This window comes from Phocoena sinus, chromosome 20, assembly GCF_008692025.1.
Source record: "Phocoena sinus isolate mPhoSin1 chromosome 20, mPhoSin1.pri, whole genome shotgun sequence".
Lineage (NCBI taxonomy): Eukaryota > Metazoa > Chordata > Mammalia > Artiodactyla > Phocoenidae > Phocoena > Phocoena sinus.
Genome location: NC_045782.1, coordinates 51,653,592 through 51,671,123, shown reverse-complemented (window position 1 = coordinate 51,671,123; position 17,532 = coordinate 51,653,592). Strand labels below are relative to the sequence as shown.

The window sequence follows — 17,532 nt, the reverse complement described above, 5'->3', positions numbered from 1 at the left end:
TCTGGTCCGGACCGAGGACGCTGGCCGGGTCAGCGCATGCGCCCAGGTGAAGCGGCGTGGGTGGGGCCGAGAGTGCGCGCAGCTGCCTCCTGGCTGTGGAGCCCCGGGCGACCCGGGGCTCTAGAGTTCAGATCGAATGGTGAGATACCCTGTTTGTGACTGGGTGGGACAGAAGACGTGATGTGAAGGGATCTGGGAACCGAGACCCAGGAATCCCACTTGGGAAGACCCCCTTCCTCTTTGACCCTCGCCCTCCCCGGGACTCCCGCGGCGACCTCCGCCCGCGGCCAGAGTCGCCGACCGACAGCCACTGGTCGGAGCAATGGTGCCACCTAGCGGACTGTGTCGGAACGACCCACGGTGGCGGCGGCGGGGACCCCAGCCTTGAGGAGGTGCTAATGACGGGCTGGGGTGGCGCTTCAGCACCATCGTGGGTCGGACAGCGCCTCCCCCCAACCCGCCCCGGCCCTGGAAACCCGGCTTCGGACCCCCTAGGAAGGGACCTAACGGAAGACCCTGAAGGAACTCCGAACCTCCCTAGACTGCACCTGACAGCCCTCGGTGACCTTCAGTTTGTGAAGGTGGAATTCAGGAACCCAAAGCTCTCCCTTCTCTAAACCCCCTCTTCTAACCTCCCTGTCCAGCTTGGGTGGTGGGGACTAAGCAGCCCAGGGCTGCGGAGGGAAGGGTCACGCATTTGACTCTTCATACTACACTTTTCTAACGCCGGGCTCCTCAAGTTTTACTAGAGAGAAGCCCAGAGGCGGGCTGGGGATAGGAGAGGGGAGCGCCTCCCAATCCAGAAACCTGCAAGCTCTCCGCCCCCGGAATCGAGGCACATGTTTGTGGGCAGCCTCTAGGACCCAGGACACCCAGGAAGGTGGAAAGCAGGTAGGTTGATCCGGAGACCCGAGGAGCAGAGGTAGGATCCGCGGGCGCTAGGGCCGCGCGGAGTTCCGGCGGTGGGCGGGGCGTGGGCGGGGCGCGCGCGCGCGCGCGCGCGCGCAGCGGCAGACAGCAACCCCATGGAGCCCGAACCCGAGTCAGCCTCGGTGGAGGTGCCTGCCGGGCGCGTGCTCAGGTGCGGCGCGGCCCGGCCCGGGGGAGGCGCCGGGACAGCGGAGTGGGCGCCGGGAAGGGCCCGGGCACCTGGGACGGGGATCCAGGCCTGGGCCGAGCGGCCCCGACTGCGCGGCGCTAACCCCTCGTCTCTTCCTTCCCCAGTGCCCCGGAGCTCTTCGCTGCCCGTTCCAGGTCCCAGAAGCTGCCCCAGCGCTCGCATGGCCCCAAGGACTTCCTCCCCGACGGCTCAGCGGCCCAGGCTGAGCGACTGCGAGTGTGCCGCGAGGAGCTCTGGCAGCTGCTGGCGGAGGAGCGCGTGGAGCGTCTGTGAGGGGGCCGGGCTGGGGTGGGGGCAAAGCCGGGGCGGACGGACCCGGTAGACTAATCCGGTAGACTGAGACGGACCCCTCCCTACTCCTCGCCAGGGGCAGTTTGGTGGCCGCCGAGTGGAGACCGGAAGAAGGCTTCGTGGAGTTGAAGTCTCCTGCGGTGAGCGGTGGGGTTCAGAGACAGGGGACCCGCCTTCTCTGCCCTCCTGGCTCCTTTGTGACATTTGGTCTGGATCCCACGCAGGGTAAATTTTGGCAGACCATGGGCTTCTCAGAGCAGGGCCGGCAGCGGCTTCACCCGGAAGAGGCCTTGTATCTGCTGGAGTGTGTGAGTGGGGCCCTGGGAGAGTGGAGAAGGGGTTGGGACCAAGGAACCGGAAGGACGTTTTTATTGGAGAAAAAGTATATACAACTGAGTATTCAGGGAGCTTGTAACCTGATTTCTAGAGCAGGAGACAAGAATACCACGCAGAGAGCAGGCATTCCAGTCGAAGTTATTGATGCTGCCTCCCTCTCCCCGCTCCCCTTCCTGGTTGGCCCTATTCTTGCTGTGATGAGGGGGGCGTAGCACACGGATATCAGAGCAGGGAAGTTGCCTCATTGGCTGTGCCACTGCAGGGACGGTTCACAGGCTGAGCTGTTGGCCCTGCTTCCAGGGCTCTATCCAGCTCTTCCACCAAGACCTTCCACTGTCTATCCAAGAAGCCTACCAGCTGCTGCTGACTGAGGACACTGTGACTTTCCTGCAGTACCAGGTATCTGCCATCCTCTTGCGGGAGAGAAGCCACCCATCCACTGAACTAATGAGTATTTATAAGTACCTCCGAGGTACTAGGCACAGAGCCATGTGCTGAGGCTACAAGACCTGCAAGGGCTCTGTTGTCATGGTGCTTACATCCTAGTGGTGGCACTTGGGTAATATATAAGTAAGCAAGCAAATGGATGATTGACTTCACAGCTGAGTGCCAGGAAAAAGACAAAGAGGAGGAGGGGCACCAGGCTAGATACAGAAATGTGGACACCATGATGGCATGGATGGTATTTCAAAGCCCACTGGGCTGTATGGAGGTGTGGCCAGAGTAGAGGGCTGTGTCTGAGACCGGGGGCACTCTAACCTGAGGAGGTCAGGGGGAAGATAAGGGAACTGAAGAGGGTCTGGCAATGCAGGAGAAAAACCAGGAGAGGTGGCATCACAGACGCCAAGAGAAGGTCTTTCCAGGAAGAAGTGCTTGGCTATGTTGAAGGCTTGAGAGATCAAGCAAGCTTGGGGCATTCCTGCCTACATCTCTCAGATATGGATACAGGGACACAAGGATGAACATGTGGTTCACCCAAAGACTATTCCCCCCCATCCCACCCATCTATGGAGGTGCTGCGGGGCGGCCAGGTGTCCACCACCTTCTGCTATCTTGTCTTTATTGTAGTCAGGAGCTTCACTGGTGACAGCTTTGGTATCAGAATATTCTAGGGTGTAGTTTTTTTTCCTGGCCCGTCAACTATCAGCTTTTTGGGATTTGCGTTTAAATTAAGAAACCGCTAAATGTCGTCTGTGCCCACAGTAAGTGAGAGACAGGAATTCAGAGACTTGAGACCTTAGTTTGGGGAAAGCGTTTATAATGGAGTATGGTCCTACCAGTCCCAGGGTTTGGAATCTGGGGGTGTGGTGAATGGCTTCTGTCTGGGGAAACTACTTGTTTTCAAAAGTGGACGTCTGACCTCTACTTTTTTATCTTTTGAGGTCTTCAGTCACCTGAAGAGACTGGGCTATGTGCTTCGGCGATTCCAAGCAAGGTAAATCCCTATCTTATTTCCCTCGAATTTATTCTAGTCCTGGAACCTGGCTGACTGGCCCCAGAGTAGAAAGTGGCCTCTCCTTACCTGGAATCCTTGGGGAACTGCAGCTTTCTGAACAGGCTGGAGGTGCTCTGTTGAGAAGCATGTTGGGACAAATCTGGGTCATTTCACCTTATCCTGGGCTATCAGATTGAGCCCCATCTTCAGCCCGTTCACTCCACAGATAACTACTGAGCACCTACAGCTCAGCGTGAGAATGAAGATACAGTACCGGAACAGTGCCTGGCACTTAGTAGGTGTGCAAGCAGATTTGTTAAGTGAAAATATGAATGAAGGACCAAGTGAGGAATTAACAGCTGAGTAGGGTTTCACATTCCTTTTGCTAGGTTAAATGTTCTTTCCTTCTGGGTCTTCTGAGCATCAGCACCTTAGTAATCCAGCACAGCTAAGAGCCACAGAGACTTTCAGACTCAGGAGGAGAAACTGGTACAGCCTTTGCAGGTTCACAGTATGTCACAGATGCTGTAGAACAAGCACATCCTTTAATTCTTGAAAGTGGAACATATCTTAAGGAAACAGTCACAGATGTGTGTGTAAGTTCACCTGTGAAACGTGTTTATTCATTCAGTCATTTGTTCACCAATATTTATTGACTATCTACTGGGTGCCAGGCCCTATGCTGGTTGCTGAGGAATAGCAGAGAGCAAAATCACTGCCCCCACAGAACTTGTATTTAGTGGGGAGCTTACATGAAACACCATCACTTTGCGAAATCAGTGATTTTGGAAACATACTATAAGCCCAACAGGGAAAGCATGGTCATACAGATTACAGTTTATCCCTTAGAGCAATGCTATTTGATAGAACTTTCTGTAGGGACAAAAATGGTCTGTGTCTGTGTTATCCAGTATACGTGGCTTGTGTAACCATGGGACTGAATTTTTAATTTTGTTTAATTTTAATAGATTTAAATTTAACTTAAATAGTCCCTTTTGTCTAGGGCTACCGTATTGGACAGTACAGCCTCACAGGCATAAAAAAATCATGGCAGGGAAGAATGAATAATGTCCATAATATACTGTTGAGTGTAAAAAAAGACTACACAGTAGCATGTTAGTACAATGTCATTTTTGAGAGGGAGAAACACAGAGAAAGACAGTATGCGTGTTTGTAAGAAACAACGTTGCAGTAGTATCTATGGGTTTTATTTTCATTTTTCTTGATTTTCCAAGTTTTCTCGTCCTCCTGATTTTTCTCACTAGGGCTTAATTATTTATTGCTGGCTCTTCAGGAGCCCTGGTTTCAGGGAACCTCTGTTCAAAGGTGCCATTGGTGAGACCCAGAGGCCTGGACAAAGTTGCATGGACAGGCCCCCGTGTCTGCCCCCACGTACCCCGTGTGCAGGTCTGCCTGGGGCCTTAGCCCTTGGTTATGGCTCTAGCCCTGGCCCATGACTTACTCTGAGCCAGTCCCTCACACATTCCGCGGGGAGCACCAGACTGAGGAGGTGGATCTGTTGCCTGCCCCATTCTCACCCACAGCTCTGTCCTGTCCCCTTACGAGAGGCAGCTGAACTTGGATGGCAGTGTCCAGCGCTTGGAGGATCGGAATGGCAAGAGGAAGAGGAGGAGCTCCAGCTCTCAGTAATGCTCCCCACATGGCCACTCCCTCCGAGCCTTGAGGGAGTGCTGGTGTTTGGGCCTTGGAGAATGCCCGGGCTTAAGAGCTGGGCTTGGGCTCAGGGAGGCAGTAGGGCACGTGTGGGTCGCGTGCACCTCAGCAGTCAGGAGCAGATGTGCTGCATTTCCTCCCCACGTCCCTCAGGTCCATTAATAAGAAGCCCAAGGCCCTGGAGAACCCCCTGCAGGGGGTGGATAGGACACCCGAGAGCCTGGTGACCTCCAGCCCACCTCCCCGCAACCAGAACAGCCGATGCCCAGAGGAGAAATCCCAGGAGTCAAGCCCCGTAAAGGGCCCCATGGGCCCCTTTCAGCTTCTGGGGTCCCTGGAGCCCTGCCCTGGGCTGGCCAGGGAGGGGTTGCGGTGCAGCCAGGAGACTGGCAAAATGGAGAACGGGGTCAAGGGGGCTTGCAAGCCACGCTGGAACTTTGAGCAGATCTCCTTCCCCAACATGGCTTCAGATAGTCGCCATACCCTCCTGCTTGCCCCCGCCCCAGAGCTGCTCCCGGCCAACGTGGCAGGGCGGGAGACAGACGCTGAGTCCTGGTGCCAGAAGCTAAACCAGCGGAAGGAGAAGCTCTCCAGGCGGGATCGGGAGCAACAGGCAGAGGAGGCCCAGCACTTCCGGGAGGATGTAAACTCGGATCCCGAGGTGCAGCGCTGCTCCTGCTGGCAGGAGTACAAGCAGCTGCTGCAGGGACGGCACCTGCAGAAGACCCAGAGCCGCCCCCCACACCTGTGGGACCAGCCTGTCACACCCTTGCTGAGTCCCGGTCAGGCAGACTCCCCAGGTACCCCCTCATCCTGCCATAGGCCACAAGACTTTGAAGGGGGCATGGATTGACCACAACTGATGGAGGCTTAAGGAAGATGGGGGAGGAGAGAGCTGTCAGTGGAGTGGAACCCACAAAGATAGTCCATTCTGGGAGGCAGCAAAGAGACCCAGGTGGGAAGGTTTAGAAATGGCAAGTCAGTGCCCAAGGAGAGGCGAGGAGGAATGAAAACTACAACCACATCCTTAAAATCATAAACGAGATGCATGTGGAGTGGCTCTGCCACCAACTGGCTGTGGTTCCCTGTTCTCCCACCTCTGTCAGAGGAGAACAAGGGGGTGACATATTGGTCAAATAAACAGAAAGCTTCTCGTATGCCCTGCATGTTAAGAATAGAGAACTAATAGGCAAGAATTGTGTTAACGAATTCGAACGACCGTCCTTAACGGGAACGCGGTGAGTTGTAAGGAACTAGAGCAGTGTTGTCAGAGCAGTTAAATTTGAATTTCACATAAACAACTAATGTTTTTAGTATATGTATATTCCAGAAGTTGCATGGGGCATACCTATACTAAAAAAAAGAAATCTGCTAAATCTGGCAACCCCAAACTAGATGGCAGATTCAGAAGTGTCAGGGGGAGTCTGGAGGGTTGACTCCCCTCACCAGCGCCTTATTTTCACCATCCTTGTAGCCACAGTCCTTCAGCATATCTCTGTACTGCAGACGACACACCTTGCTGATGGAGGCGCGCGGTGAGTTTCCAGGTAGTGCCTGTCTCCACAGTACTTTGGGTGCCGGCAGGAGTTGGTAGCTGGGATTTTACTCCTGAAGTTGGGCACGAGCTGGGGGAATCATTCTAGAGACCCCTACCCTGGGCTAATATTCATGTATATCTAGGGGAGAGGGAGAGACAAGAGTAGATTTTTCTCCAGGTTCTCAGATAAGGTAGCCGTCCCTCCTTAGTCCCCCTGGACGAACTGGGGGAGCGAAAGGGTGGTGTGGAAAGAAAAGATGGGGGAGGAGAGCCCCTGTTTCCTAAGGTTTCTCACTCTGTCCTCAGGCTGGTGGAGAAGTCTGGGGGCTTGGAGATCAGCTTTGATGTTTACCAGGCCGATGCCGTGGCCACCTTCCGAAAGAATAACCCTGGCAAGCCCTACGTCCGGATGTGCATTAGTGGGTACGGGACCAGTGAGCATTTCCCCCGGGCTGCTGCCAGTTCTCTTGTAAACCAGCTGGACCTCCTCTCCATGCCCCTGGCTAGTTCGTCAGTCCCTGAGAAGAACCAGCGGTCCAGAGAGAGGCCCCATAGCCAGTTAGTGCTACAGGAACCCAGGCTTCCCAATCCTCACCTCTCATGCCTGGCATTTTCGAGTAGTCTCTCTCCTGTGCCACTTTAGTCCCAGGCTCACCCAGCAGAAGGGATGTGAATCAGAGGGATTTCCAGGCCAAGAGTGGCGAGAACCTTACTCTTCCTAGTCCCCTTACCCAACCAGGGCTCTGGGTGTTACTTGGAGAACTTAATCAGAGCCGTGCAGTTTGCAGACAGGAGAGCACAGGGGCCAGACTTCTTGTACCCCCAACTCCTGTCTTACAATTGCCCTTCCCTGGGAGCCTCAGAGGGCTGGGTTCTCAAAGCCTATGGGTGGGCTCTGTTCAGGTCTCAGTCTAACCTTGATTCTCGCAGATTTGATGAGCCAGTCCCAGACCTCTGCACCCTCAAGCGGTTGTCCTACCAGAGCGGGGATGTTCCTCTGATCTTTGCCCTGGTGGATCACGGAGACATCTCCTTCTACAGCTTCAGGGACTTCACGCTACCCAGGGATCTGGAGCACTGACCACGCAGCTCTGGCCGGGCCAGGGGTCTGCTCTGAGGGACCTGGACTGTCTGCTCTCAGGGACCATCTCAGTTGCCTCCTACACCCAGACTCTGACCTGTAGCTTCAGAGGCTAGTCTGGGCCTTGGCCCTGGGTGTCTGATGCTTGCAGGAGAGGGGAGCTTTGCCCCCCACTACCTGGCTGCTGCAGCACTTCCATGCCCCAGGCCTGAGATTGCTGCCTTGCAGTAAATCCCCTTGGAACTCAGGACTAGATTTCAGAGACCAGCGAGGCGGGGCAGAAGAGAGGACTCTGTGCCTTTAAATGAGAGGGTGCCTGCTTCTTGCGATAAAGCCAAAGCCATTAAAAAATAGATCCCTTTTTTGCTGTGGCTGGATATACTGGATGAGTCCTCCCTACCCACCATCCCATTGTCCGTGGAACTGGCCCCCAGGCACTCACCCCTGCTGTATCCACCCACAGAGAGTACTTCGTCCTCTGGTGCTAGAGCTAAGAGCAGCCCTCGGGAGGGCAGGAATGCGACCCGACCCTTTCTCTGGGAAGTCACTGACTTCTAGCTAGCTTGGCTTTCAGAAGGGTGGTCCGAAGAGGGAAGATGGCATTCCACTGCTCCTTCCCTGAACGCAGCCAGGTCCGGGTAGAGGGGCGGCCGAGAGGCGACATGTCGGTGTGGCTTGAATCCTAGTCTTTCTGAGCTGTGCAGTGGAGCGTGCAGTTCACGCCTAGGCCTCGGGCCTGGCCTCCGCGCCCCTTCTGCTCCTGTCTCTCCTCGTTCCTAATCCCCTCCCTCGTCGTGCTGAAAACTCCGGTCGCTGTTGCTGCCGGTGACTCGGAGGAAGGTCCAGGCTTGGAGGCCGCCCAGAGAGGAGGCGCCTCGGCGACACCCCAGTCCCCAAACCACCTAGTTCTTGGGTCCCGAAACTTGGCCCTGTGTTCGCCGGTCACCCTCTCTGATTGGGGTCTGTTCCGAGGGACCCGGACAGGAAGAGCCGGCCGGGCTATGCCCCTCCCTCCGGGGCAGCTCGGGGCCAGGTTGTGGGAGGGACCGTTCCCCTGGTTTAGGAGGTAGCCCGGGGCAGCCGCGCGTTCCGGGAACTATTTCCTCCTCCGGGAGGCGGCGGGACACTGGGCGCGGCGCGGCGTCCTGCGATCAGGTGCGCCCAGGTGAGGCCGAGGGCGGGCCGGCAGTGCCTCGTACATATTCACGCGGGCCTCGGCCCCGCCCCCGCGGTGCACGGAGCCGCGGATTGGCCGGAGCACGGCCCCCGCCCTCCCCGAGGGCGCCCGCGCTGCGCTCGGCCTCTAAGGCGTTGCGCTACCGGGGGCGGGGCCAGGCCCAGGGGGCGGGCCGCTGGGGCGCTGCGCTCCGGGTTCCGCGGGCCCGGCCGGCTCACCCTTTATGTAAATAGCGGCGGCTCCGCCCCCTGCTCGCCGCGCCGGAGGTGAGCAGGAAGGAGACTGCCGCCCAGCAGCCCGTGGGCGCGCGGCGGAGCGAGCGGAGCCGGTGGCCGGCGCCGAGGGACGCGGAGGCCTCGGACGGGGGCTGGCCTGAAGTTCCAGGTGAGGTGAGGGCCGGGACCCACCTAGTCGAGCCCGCCCCCTCGGGGCGCCCGCCACTCGGGGCGGGGAGGCAGGGGAGAGCCGGGACCCCTGGCTTCTCCGGGCTGGGCGGGGAGGGCTGCGCGCAGATCCGCTCGCCTCACTCCGGATCCTGTCGCTCCGCTCGTCTGGGAGAAAGACACCTGTAGAAAGTGCCGCTGGGAACTTTTCTGTGCCTGATCCGCCCGCGATTACAGAATTTGGGTTTCGGGTTTGCACAATAGTGTTGGCTTTGGAGAGCAGGGAAACAGGTGCTCGGCCCGGCTGGGCGCGAGGGTCACTGCGGGCGGAGACGGAGTCCCCGGGTCTCGGGCCCCACGTGTAAGGCGCCTGGCCGGAAAGGCAGGCGACGCGCGTCTCCAGAGTGGCCCTCTCTCCGCGAGCGGGGGCCGGAGCGCTTTACGTTGGCGGCTTAGCCCCTGCTCCTGCCATCTGGGCCTTCTCCCTGCCGGCCCTTTGTGCCTCCTAATCCCCGGACACAGGAAGCCCGCGGAAGGGACTTGGGTCTTGGGGCCTTTCTCCGCCTCAGGCGGCTTTGGATACCTTTAGGGGACGTTACGGAGACCCAGTCTCTTTTCCAAGACCACGGGGGTTGGGTTGCGCTGCGGGACACTGGGGCTTGGCAAGAAGTGAAAAATACCGTCTTGCCAAAGAAAGTGTGCAAAGTTTGCTCTTGGTTTGCTCAGGCTGGACGGTTCACAGACACACCAAGTTTTGGCTGTGGGGAGAACTGACTGTAACTAGGAGAGCCGTGGTGTGGCCTCCTGAGGCTCTCACCTGAGACAGGTGAGCTTTGGGTGAGGTGGGCGGGGCGTAGACTCGGCGCCGTCCCCATGGGGATCCATGTGCCAGATGCAGGGCGTCTTAACCTGGGCTCTAGGGAGCCTCTGCAGAGTTTACAACTCAAGGTCCTGTCAGGCTGCAGAGGGGATTCTGAGCAGGGAGGGGAGGAGTGTGTCAGGGAGACAGGAAACCCCAGGTGGGAGGAATAGAGCAGCGGAACAGAAGAGCCCTAGCCCAGCCCAGGGGAAGCCAAAGTCAGAAGTGGCTTCTGAGGAACAGTCTGGGTCTTTGTGAGCTGAAGCATGGGAATGGTCCAACCTCTTTATTTTATGCACAGGGGATTCAGATTTGGTTTTCTTCAACTATCTGCCCCCAGTGCTCACTTATGTCAAGTGAGGGCTCAAACCCAGCTCTGGGGGCTCTGACCAGTGCTTGCTCCTATTCTCTGAAGTTAGACTGGGTCACTGTCTGTGGGAGCCACTGGGCAGTGTTTCCAAAGTCTGGGGTCATCCTGCATCCCTACTTTTCCTTGAGGCAATGGAGTATCCCCTTTAGCAGCAGATTAATATAATTTTTTTTTTGGCTGCACTGGGTCTTTGTTGCTGTGTGTGGGCTTTCTCTAGTTGCGGCGAGCGGGGGCTACTGTTTGTTGGTGCGCGGGCTTCTCATTGCAGTGGCTTCTCTTGTTGCGGAGCTCAGGCTATAGGCACGCGGGCTCAGTAGTCATGGCGCACGGGCTTAGTTGCTCCGCGGCATGTGGGATCTTCCCGGACCAGGGCTCGAACCCGTGTCCCCTGCATTGGCAGGTGGATTCTTTTTTTTTTTTTTTTTTTTTTTTTTTTGGCAGGTGGATTCTTAACCACTGCGCCACCAGGGAGGTTCCAGATTAATATAATTTTAGTGACTTAGTGACTTAGTAGCGCTTTAATGCACAGAAGCATTAAAAGAAAGAAAAAGGCCCTTAATCCCAGCTGACCCCATTGGTTTAAAAAATAAAAATGGTAATAGGAGCCCCCTGGGGCAAATGAAGTGTTTTAGAAAGTGTAAAATAAGACAGAAAACAACTTCTCCCTCGAGCCTCACGGTCTTTCCTCAGATATAGCGCTCATTAAGTTTTTTAGTGTCTTTCGACTCAGGTGTAGTTTTGAATTGTGCCTTGCCGGTTTCTTGCTGGAGGACCCTGGCTCTGTCACTTAACCAGAACTCAGCCAGCCTTATTTTAACAGCTGTTGACGAGAGGATGAAAAACGTCATAAACACGTGTGGCCTGGCACATAGCTGGCGCCAGGTGAGGGTGGGCTGCTTAGCGTCCCCACGAAGCATACAGAGCGTGGTCACTTGCGGGAACTTGGGCAGATGCCTGGGCCTTTCGGATGTGCCTGACGGGCTGTGAGGGAATTTGGCTTCTCTGTCCAGAAATCCTGATTTCTGAAAGCCTCTGGAGATCAGAACTTTTAGAATGAGGATGTTGCTCCTTGGAGAGCAGAGGTAGAGGGCAGTGGCCTCTCCTAACCTCACTTCGGGTTCCAGGGGCCCTTGGGACTTCTGCTGCTCCTTGGAAAAGCCAGGAGTGAGGCCTAACGGCCGGACCCCCGCTGGCAGGCCTTTCCTGGGAGGAGTGTGTGTGTACAATCTAATCTGCTTTGCTTTCTGCTTGGGGGAAGGCTTGGCTGTATACATTCTGCACCCTGGTGGGCGGATAGGTTGGGGTAGCTCATTCCTGCACTGCTCTGTTGTAATTAAGGAGATTTTCTGTGAACTCCATAGTGCCTCCTTTCAACCTCATTTAGGGAAGGGGTATCCTTTCCTGCCAGGACTTCCTGGCCCCAGGACCCTCCCTCCCATAGAGAAAATGGTACACGGAGCTGGAAAGTTTGGCTTCTCTGCCATCAGTCTGTGACCCCCCATCTACCGCATTGGAGACATTGAGCATCCCTGGCAAGAGTCTCCAGGGGCCATGTGGTGTTCCCTGAAGGGGGTCCTTCCTGACGTGGCAGAGGCAGCTTTTGAGACACCTGGATCGGGGGCCAGGGTGGAGGCCCGAGAAGCCAATGGCCCTTGCTCCTGGGTTGGCTGCCTTGAAGAGCACTGGCTGCCTGGACTCACTTATCCTGAGTACTCAGCTCGGAGAGACCTTCTTATCTCATCAGGCGATATCATTATCAGGGCTCCCCCTGGGTCTCCTGAGGCATGCCAGGTCTGTTTGGCAACTTTGTTTTCCCCTGCCCAGGAGTAGTTTTCAGGGAGAAAGTGGGGTATGGGATGGAAGATGGGCGTCCCCCAGTAGGGCCACCAGTACTGTTCACTCTTCTCCAGCCCTGGCTCCCTAGGATCCCCCGGGAAAGCCTCCTCTCCCTGTGCCCTGTCAGCATGGGGCTTGCCCAGCTCCCTTGGGGGTGGCCTTCCCTCCCCGCCCTGCCTCTCAGAGGAAACTGGTCCTTTGAAGAGTCACCCCACTCCTTCCCCTTCCCCTTCCCAGGGACCACAGTGAATTCTTGTGAGCTAGGAGAGGCTCCTCTGGGCGTGGGGACAGGGAAGCTGCTAGATCCCTGACTGTACCCTTCAGGAACTCAGCAGAGACGGGAGACTTTTCTCGAGACACCTGACTCGGTGTTCCCAGGGTTTGATGAGAGGGACTGGGTACAGGACTGTTTGATTCTAGTAAATAATGTTATTGTTGGATCTACTTGCCAAGGAGCTGGGTGTCCTGGAGCCTGGGGCTGAGGCAGGACCTGTAAGGGTATCCCCAAGCAGGATGTCAGGCATGATAGGCACATGGTCCTGGCCTTGGTCAGAGACTTGAGAACAGGACGGGGAAGTTCCCTGAGGACCCCGCGGGGCCCCAGCCCAGTACTCTTTAGGGTCCGTGGCTCCTGACTGGAGAACACCTTTGCCTACCTGATCCCCATTCAGTCCCAGCTGTTCATTTATTCAACAAGTATTTATTGGTGCCTCTGTATGTGCGGTGTGGTATAGACACCAGGCATAATCCCTGCACCAAGCAAAGGTCTCTGCCGTCACAGGGCTCAAATTCTAAAGGATGGGAAGTGTGAGTGACCGGAAATGAGTGTAGGCAGTAAATAATCTGTTAAAAGGCAATACGAGCTATAGAGTAAGCACTAAAGCCGGGGCTCAAGACCCCTTGGGAGGGGGGCAGGTTGCAACTTTAAACAGTGGTCGGGATGGGCCTCGTCAAAAAGATCACATTTCAGCACAGGAGATACAACCATGGACAGGTCAGGCGGGGTCCGGTCCCTCCCCCCTGGAGATGACGTAGCCTGGAAGCTGCTTGGCTCAGCCGTTCAAGTCTCGAGGCAAGTCGGAGGCTGTGGGATGGAGCTTGATGGGATGAGCCAGGCAGCCTGCCCACCCCGGGCAAGTCGTCAGTGTTCTCCCCAGAACTGCTTTGCTTTTCCTTGTGCTTGACCACATCCAGTCTGTCACTTCCCTGGAGAGAGTCTGGTGTTGGATTGCAGAAGGGGACTGAGGCCCCCAGGATGGGGATGTGGGGAGGACGCACGCATTCCGACTTCCCACTCCACCCTGCAGGAAGAGCCTGGTGGTGGCAGGAGGGCCCTCCCAGGGCTGTGGGACTGGCCTGTGGCTCCGTGGGACGGACAGTGAGGGGTGGAGGGCCAGGTCAGGCTCTAGTTGCTGACCCCAGGTGGTCCCATCCAGCCTGCTCTTGGCGAGCCCCTTTGTCCTGGGAGGGAGGCTTGAACTGAGCAGACGGTCTGCAGCCTGGTTGGCGTTCAGACTGGGACTTGGACTCTTACTGCCCGGGCTCCGTAGCTCTCAGAGTTGGCTATTTCGTAAGTAATTGTAAGAATTACATGAGATGACGCTTGTAAAGTTCTTCAAGTAGCATCTGGCCACAGTCCCTCTCAATCCCTTTCATTACCTAACAGCAACGACAACAATTCTGTGGTTCCCACCCCCTCGCTCTCGGGTGTTCTAGTCCCACCTCCACAGAGGTGCCCTTTCTGCCAAGGTTTGGTTGCTAAGCTGCTGGCCAGGGGCTGCCCAGTGCCTCTGGGAGATTGGGTTTCCCAGGATAACTCAGGCGCTGGCAAAGCAGCCGTGGGCATCTGAGTTGGGACGGACAGGTGCCCAAGGGTCAGCAGCTGCCCCAGCTGCTTACAGCCCTCTCTTACCACTCCCCGCCGTGGGAGGTGCAGGGGCGAACTCACACCCGGCGGACGGAGGCCAAAGCTACACGCGGGATGTCGAGGAAGGGAGGGCAGCTTAGCAGCAGCCGGCTGTGGGAAGCACGAGCAGAGGGGAGCCTGGGACTGCACCTCATGCCGTGCGTGCCCCCGGAGATCGTGAACACGAGCAGGTGCTAGTGTGACTCCAAGAGCCTTCTCTCCCGTGGGCCTGAGATGTCCAGAGTCCTGCTTCCGGATGTAGCCTCTCTTAGCAGCTCAGTGGAAGTGCCCAGGCTGTGGAGGGACCTTCTAGGGGGCTGGCCCATCACACACCTCCAGCACAGGCTGACGCAGCTTGGCCAAGCCTTGGTCTCCTGGGGATAGATTAGCCCATGCACCCCAAACAGTGCCAGCGTGGGATGAGCCATCTGCTCTGGGGACCCCCGTCTTCCTCCCTGTGACACAATCAGACCTGCTGCTTAGAGCGGGGAGCCAAGACAAGCCCGCTCGCCTGCACTTATTTCTTCTCTGCCTCCACTGCCTCCACTCAGGAGCCCTGAGCTCCTGAGATGCAGGGGTGGGGTCAGGGTGTATGTGCGTCCCTGCCACAGGGTCTGTGCAGAGGATGGGAAGGAGAGACAGGGTGTGAATTTGCTAGCCTGTTGCCAAGTACGCAGCTCTCCTGTTTTTTTCCGGGGTGGGCATCAGGGTGTGGGGAGACCAATTCTAGGCCCTGGTATGTTTCGCTGGCGCGCAACAGTGTTGGATGATTAGAGCAGTGAGAGCGAAGGGAATCGCCAGGTCAGCTGTCCGCGGGGGACTCTTCAGGCCAGCTCCACGCACGCGGCACAGACCTGTGGGGAGAATGAGTACGAATCAGCCACAGGTCAGCAAGCCTCGTGGCCCAGCCAGCCCTGTACCCTACGCGCCCCCCACCACCACCACCGAGGGACCAGAGAGCCCAGCAGAGCAGGGAGGGCGGCTCAGAGGTAGGTCTGGACACGGACGGAGGGCACAGTGGACAGGAATGGAGGCCGAGGTTGGGCAATCTTTGGAAGTTCAGCGGATGGAGAAGGTGTTTCTTCTCAGGAAGCGCCCCCGGCACGGGTTGTGCTCTAGCCAGGTGGCACCCCCAGCGCAGGAAGCCGGGACCCTCGGAGCTCCTTCCTTCCCCAGTCTTTGCCTCAGACCCTTCTTGGCGTCAGGCTTGGGGGGCTTCTCAGCCTGGGGGGCCCCTGAACTCTCTTACCCCACATCCCTCACGGTAAAAGCGTCATTGAAGCATACAGCACCTGAGAGCTTGCCAGCTCCTCCCAGGCCTTCCTGTTGAAGCTCACAGCCGCCTCACCGGTCATAGCCTGCAAAGTAGTAACATCCTTTCGCCCCGGACCAGGGGTGCCTGAAACATGAAGCCACACAGCTGGTTCCACCCACCTGTCTACTCCCTGCCTCTGTGCCCATTTGGTGTCCATAGCCGTGGGCGGGGCAGGAGCGATCCCCCAGAAGGACTGAGTGCCAACTGTGAGCGCAGGGCCGCCCTCACACCTGACCAGCACCTGGGCCCCTCCCGTGTGATCCTCTTATTTCCCCTGCCTGGGAGGCAGATAAACAGAAAGAAGAAAAAGCATCACGAGTAATCCCATAACCCTTCCACTGTGTTGTCGACTTATGTAAAGATTTTTAATAGACTCTACCTGACTCTTGGATACATAGGACATATGTTTCCATGGCCATCGTCTCCTGCTCTTTTCATGACTGTACCCTTTCCATCGTTGGGCTGAGCACCCTTCACCTGCCCCCTGTTGTTGGCCGCTTAGGCTGCTTCTGATTTTTCCTAGCAGCTTAATGACAAGCACGACAAGGCGGGGGAGACCGTCCACAGAGCTAGACGAGTGCCCGAGTCCACAGTGGTTTTAGGCATCATTTTAGCATAAGGCACGGTCAGGCGCTGAGGGAGCACGGTGAACGTGGTCCGGATGGAGTCGGGGAGATGATTTTGGGAAGGTGAGTTTTTGTATGCTGCTTGAGGGGCAAGGTTATATCAGAGAGAAACGTGGAGACAAAAGCACGGAGACCACAGTGAATGGGGCTGGTGTGGGGGCTGAGGAGATGGACACAGGGCCAAGCAGAAGGGGACATGGGGTGGGGGAGGGGAGGGCGGACCACATCAGGCCCCTGTCCAGGACTGTCAGGGGGTTCCCAGTAGAGTCAAACTGAAGCTCTTTGTTGTGGCCCACCAGGCCCCCCTTCCGACCCATGTCATCCCTCCTTGTTGCCTGCGCCCAGCCCCTTGTGCCACGGAAGCCTGCTGCCTGACACGCCCTGCCCCGAATCCTCCCGCGGCTGACCACTTCCTACCATTCAGGACTGGGTGGAGGTATTATCACCTCTGTTCGTTCATTCAGTGTGGGCACGTTGGAGTGCAGGCGAGGGAGGGAGGCTCGTGAGTATTTGGAGGAAAAGAACCCCAGGCAGGAGGAACGGCAAATGCGCAGACCCAGACTCGGGAAGGTTCGCTGAGTCCTTCTGACCACCAAACCCTGGTCACTCGAGCTGAGCATCTTCCCTTATTTTCTTGTAGGCTCTGAGCTTTCTCTGAAACCATCCCGCTGACTGATTTGTGTACCTCTTAGTCATCGCGCTCCCCTGACAGGATGTAAGCTTGGTGAACTGGAGGATCTTGTCTGTCTGTCACGGTCGTATGCCCGGTCCTCAGACAGTGTTTGCTCCGCGCCAGGCAATGGCTTCTGCCGTTGCTCCCACTGCTTGCAGCAGACAAGCTCTCTGGACCTCGAGGAGCTGCCACCCAGCTTGGAGGAGCCGAGCTGTGGTGCTTGAGCCCTGGCTGTGGGTCCCAAGCCCTGGGCTCTTTCCCTTACGTCTCCCCACCCCCGTCAGGAGTGGGTTGAGTAGGTAGGATCTGTTCCACACCAGGAAGCTCCAGGCTCAGGTTCCTGAAGCTTCTCCGCAGAGAACTTCTTGCCTGGGGTGAGTGGAGCTGAGGGTTTGCTTGGAGGTAAGTCCAGCCAGTCCCAGACCTGTCCGCCTTCAAGAAGCAATGGCACTTTTTTATGCCTTGACATGGGCAGTTTTTCTGTACTGGGAGCTACGCTGAGGGTCCTGGCTCCGTCACCCCAGGCCAGTGGTGTTCCAGCCCCCGGCTGGAATGAGTGGCAGGTCCAGGCAAGGGTCCCCGGCTCTGCCCAGCCGGACCTCACCAGAGGCCAGGACCCACACTGCTTGCTGGGCTCTGAGCTGAAGGCATGTGGGAGTGTGTCTGCATGTGTCTGCGCCTTGGAACTGCACGGCTGTGACTAGGCATCCTCTGTCCTGTCTGCATCCTTTGCTACCTCCCAGAGACCTAAGACTGGGGAGTTCACCACACCTGGGGGCAAATCTCAGTTCTGTTGGTACCTTCTTAGTGACTGGATGAGCTGCCCAGCCTCTGTGGTCTTCTTGCCATGTCTGCCGCGTGGGGATGTTCCACTCACCTTCCAGGGAGGCTTCTGGAAGGAGAACGAACATCC

General features: G+C 57.1%; 2 protein-coding genes across 10 annotated transcripts in view; both read left to right on the top strand.

Moving 5' to 3' along the window:
- The first annotated feature begins 40 nt into the window (after positions 1-40).
- Positions 41-7,834, top strand: TSEN54 (tRNA splicing endonuclease subunit 54). 3 transcript variants are annotated; one of them, XM_032617741.1, is made up of 11 exons: positions 41-891; positions 1,225-1,389; positions 1,488-1,551; positions 1,636-1,719; positions 2,048-2,146; positions 3,130-3,182; positions 4,727-4,828; positions 5,010-5,656; positions 6,331-6,391; positions 6,700-6,816; positions 7,324-7,834. In XM_032617741.1, the coding sequence occupies exons 4-11, from the start codon at positions 1,654-1,656 to the stop codon at positions 7,472-7,474; spliced, it is 1,296 nt and encodes a 431-aa protein (XP_032473632.1). In that variant the 5' UTR covers positions 41-891; positions 1,225-1,389; positions 1,488-1,551; positions 1,636-1,653; the 3' UTR covers positions 7,475-7,834. The 3 variants fall into 3 exon arrangements, 2 of the variants coding, with proteins under 2 accessions (XP_032473632.1, XP_032473631.1); XM_032617740.1 differs by lacking the exon at positions 41-891 and adding an exon at positions 975-1,081; XR_004347676.1 differs by lacking the exon at positions 41-891 and adding an exon at positions 992-1,081 and having other exon boundaries at positions 6,331-6,403; positions 7,324-7,343.
- Positions 7,835-8,928: 1,094 nt separating this feature from the next.
- LLGL2 (LLGL scribble cell polarity complex component 2) overlaps positions 8,929-17,532 on the top strand; it is a 33,473-nt gene continuing 24,869 nt past the window's right edge. For 5 of the 7 annotated variants that reach the window (XM_032617318.1, XM_032617312.1, XM_032617320.1 and 2 more), the window contains exon 1: positions 8,929-9,035. The gene's annotated coding sequence lies outside the window, so the exon portion shown is untranslated. Of the gene's footprint in view, positions 9,036-16,564; positions 16,662-17,532 lie in introns of those variants that run through there. The other 2 variants (XM_032617314.1, XM_032617315.1) reach the window with 2 other exon arrangements.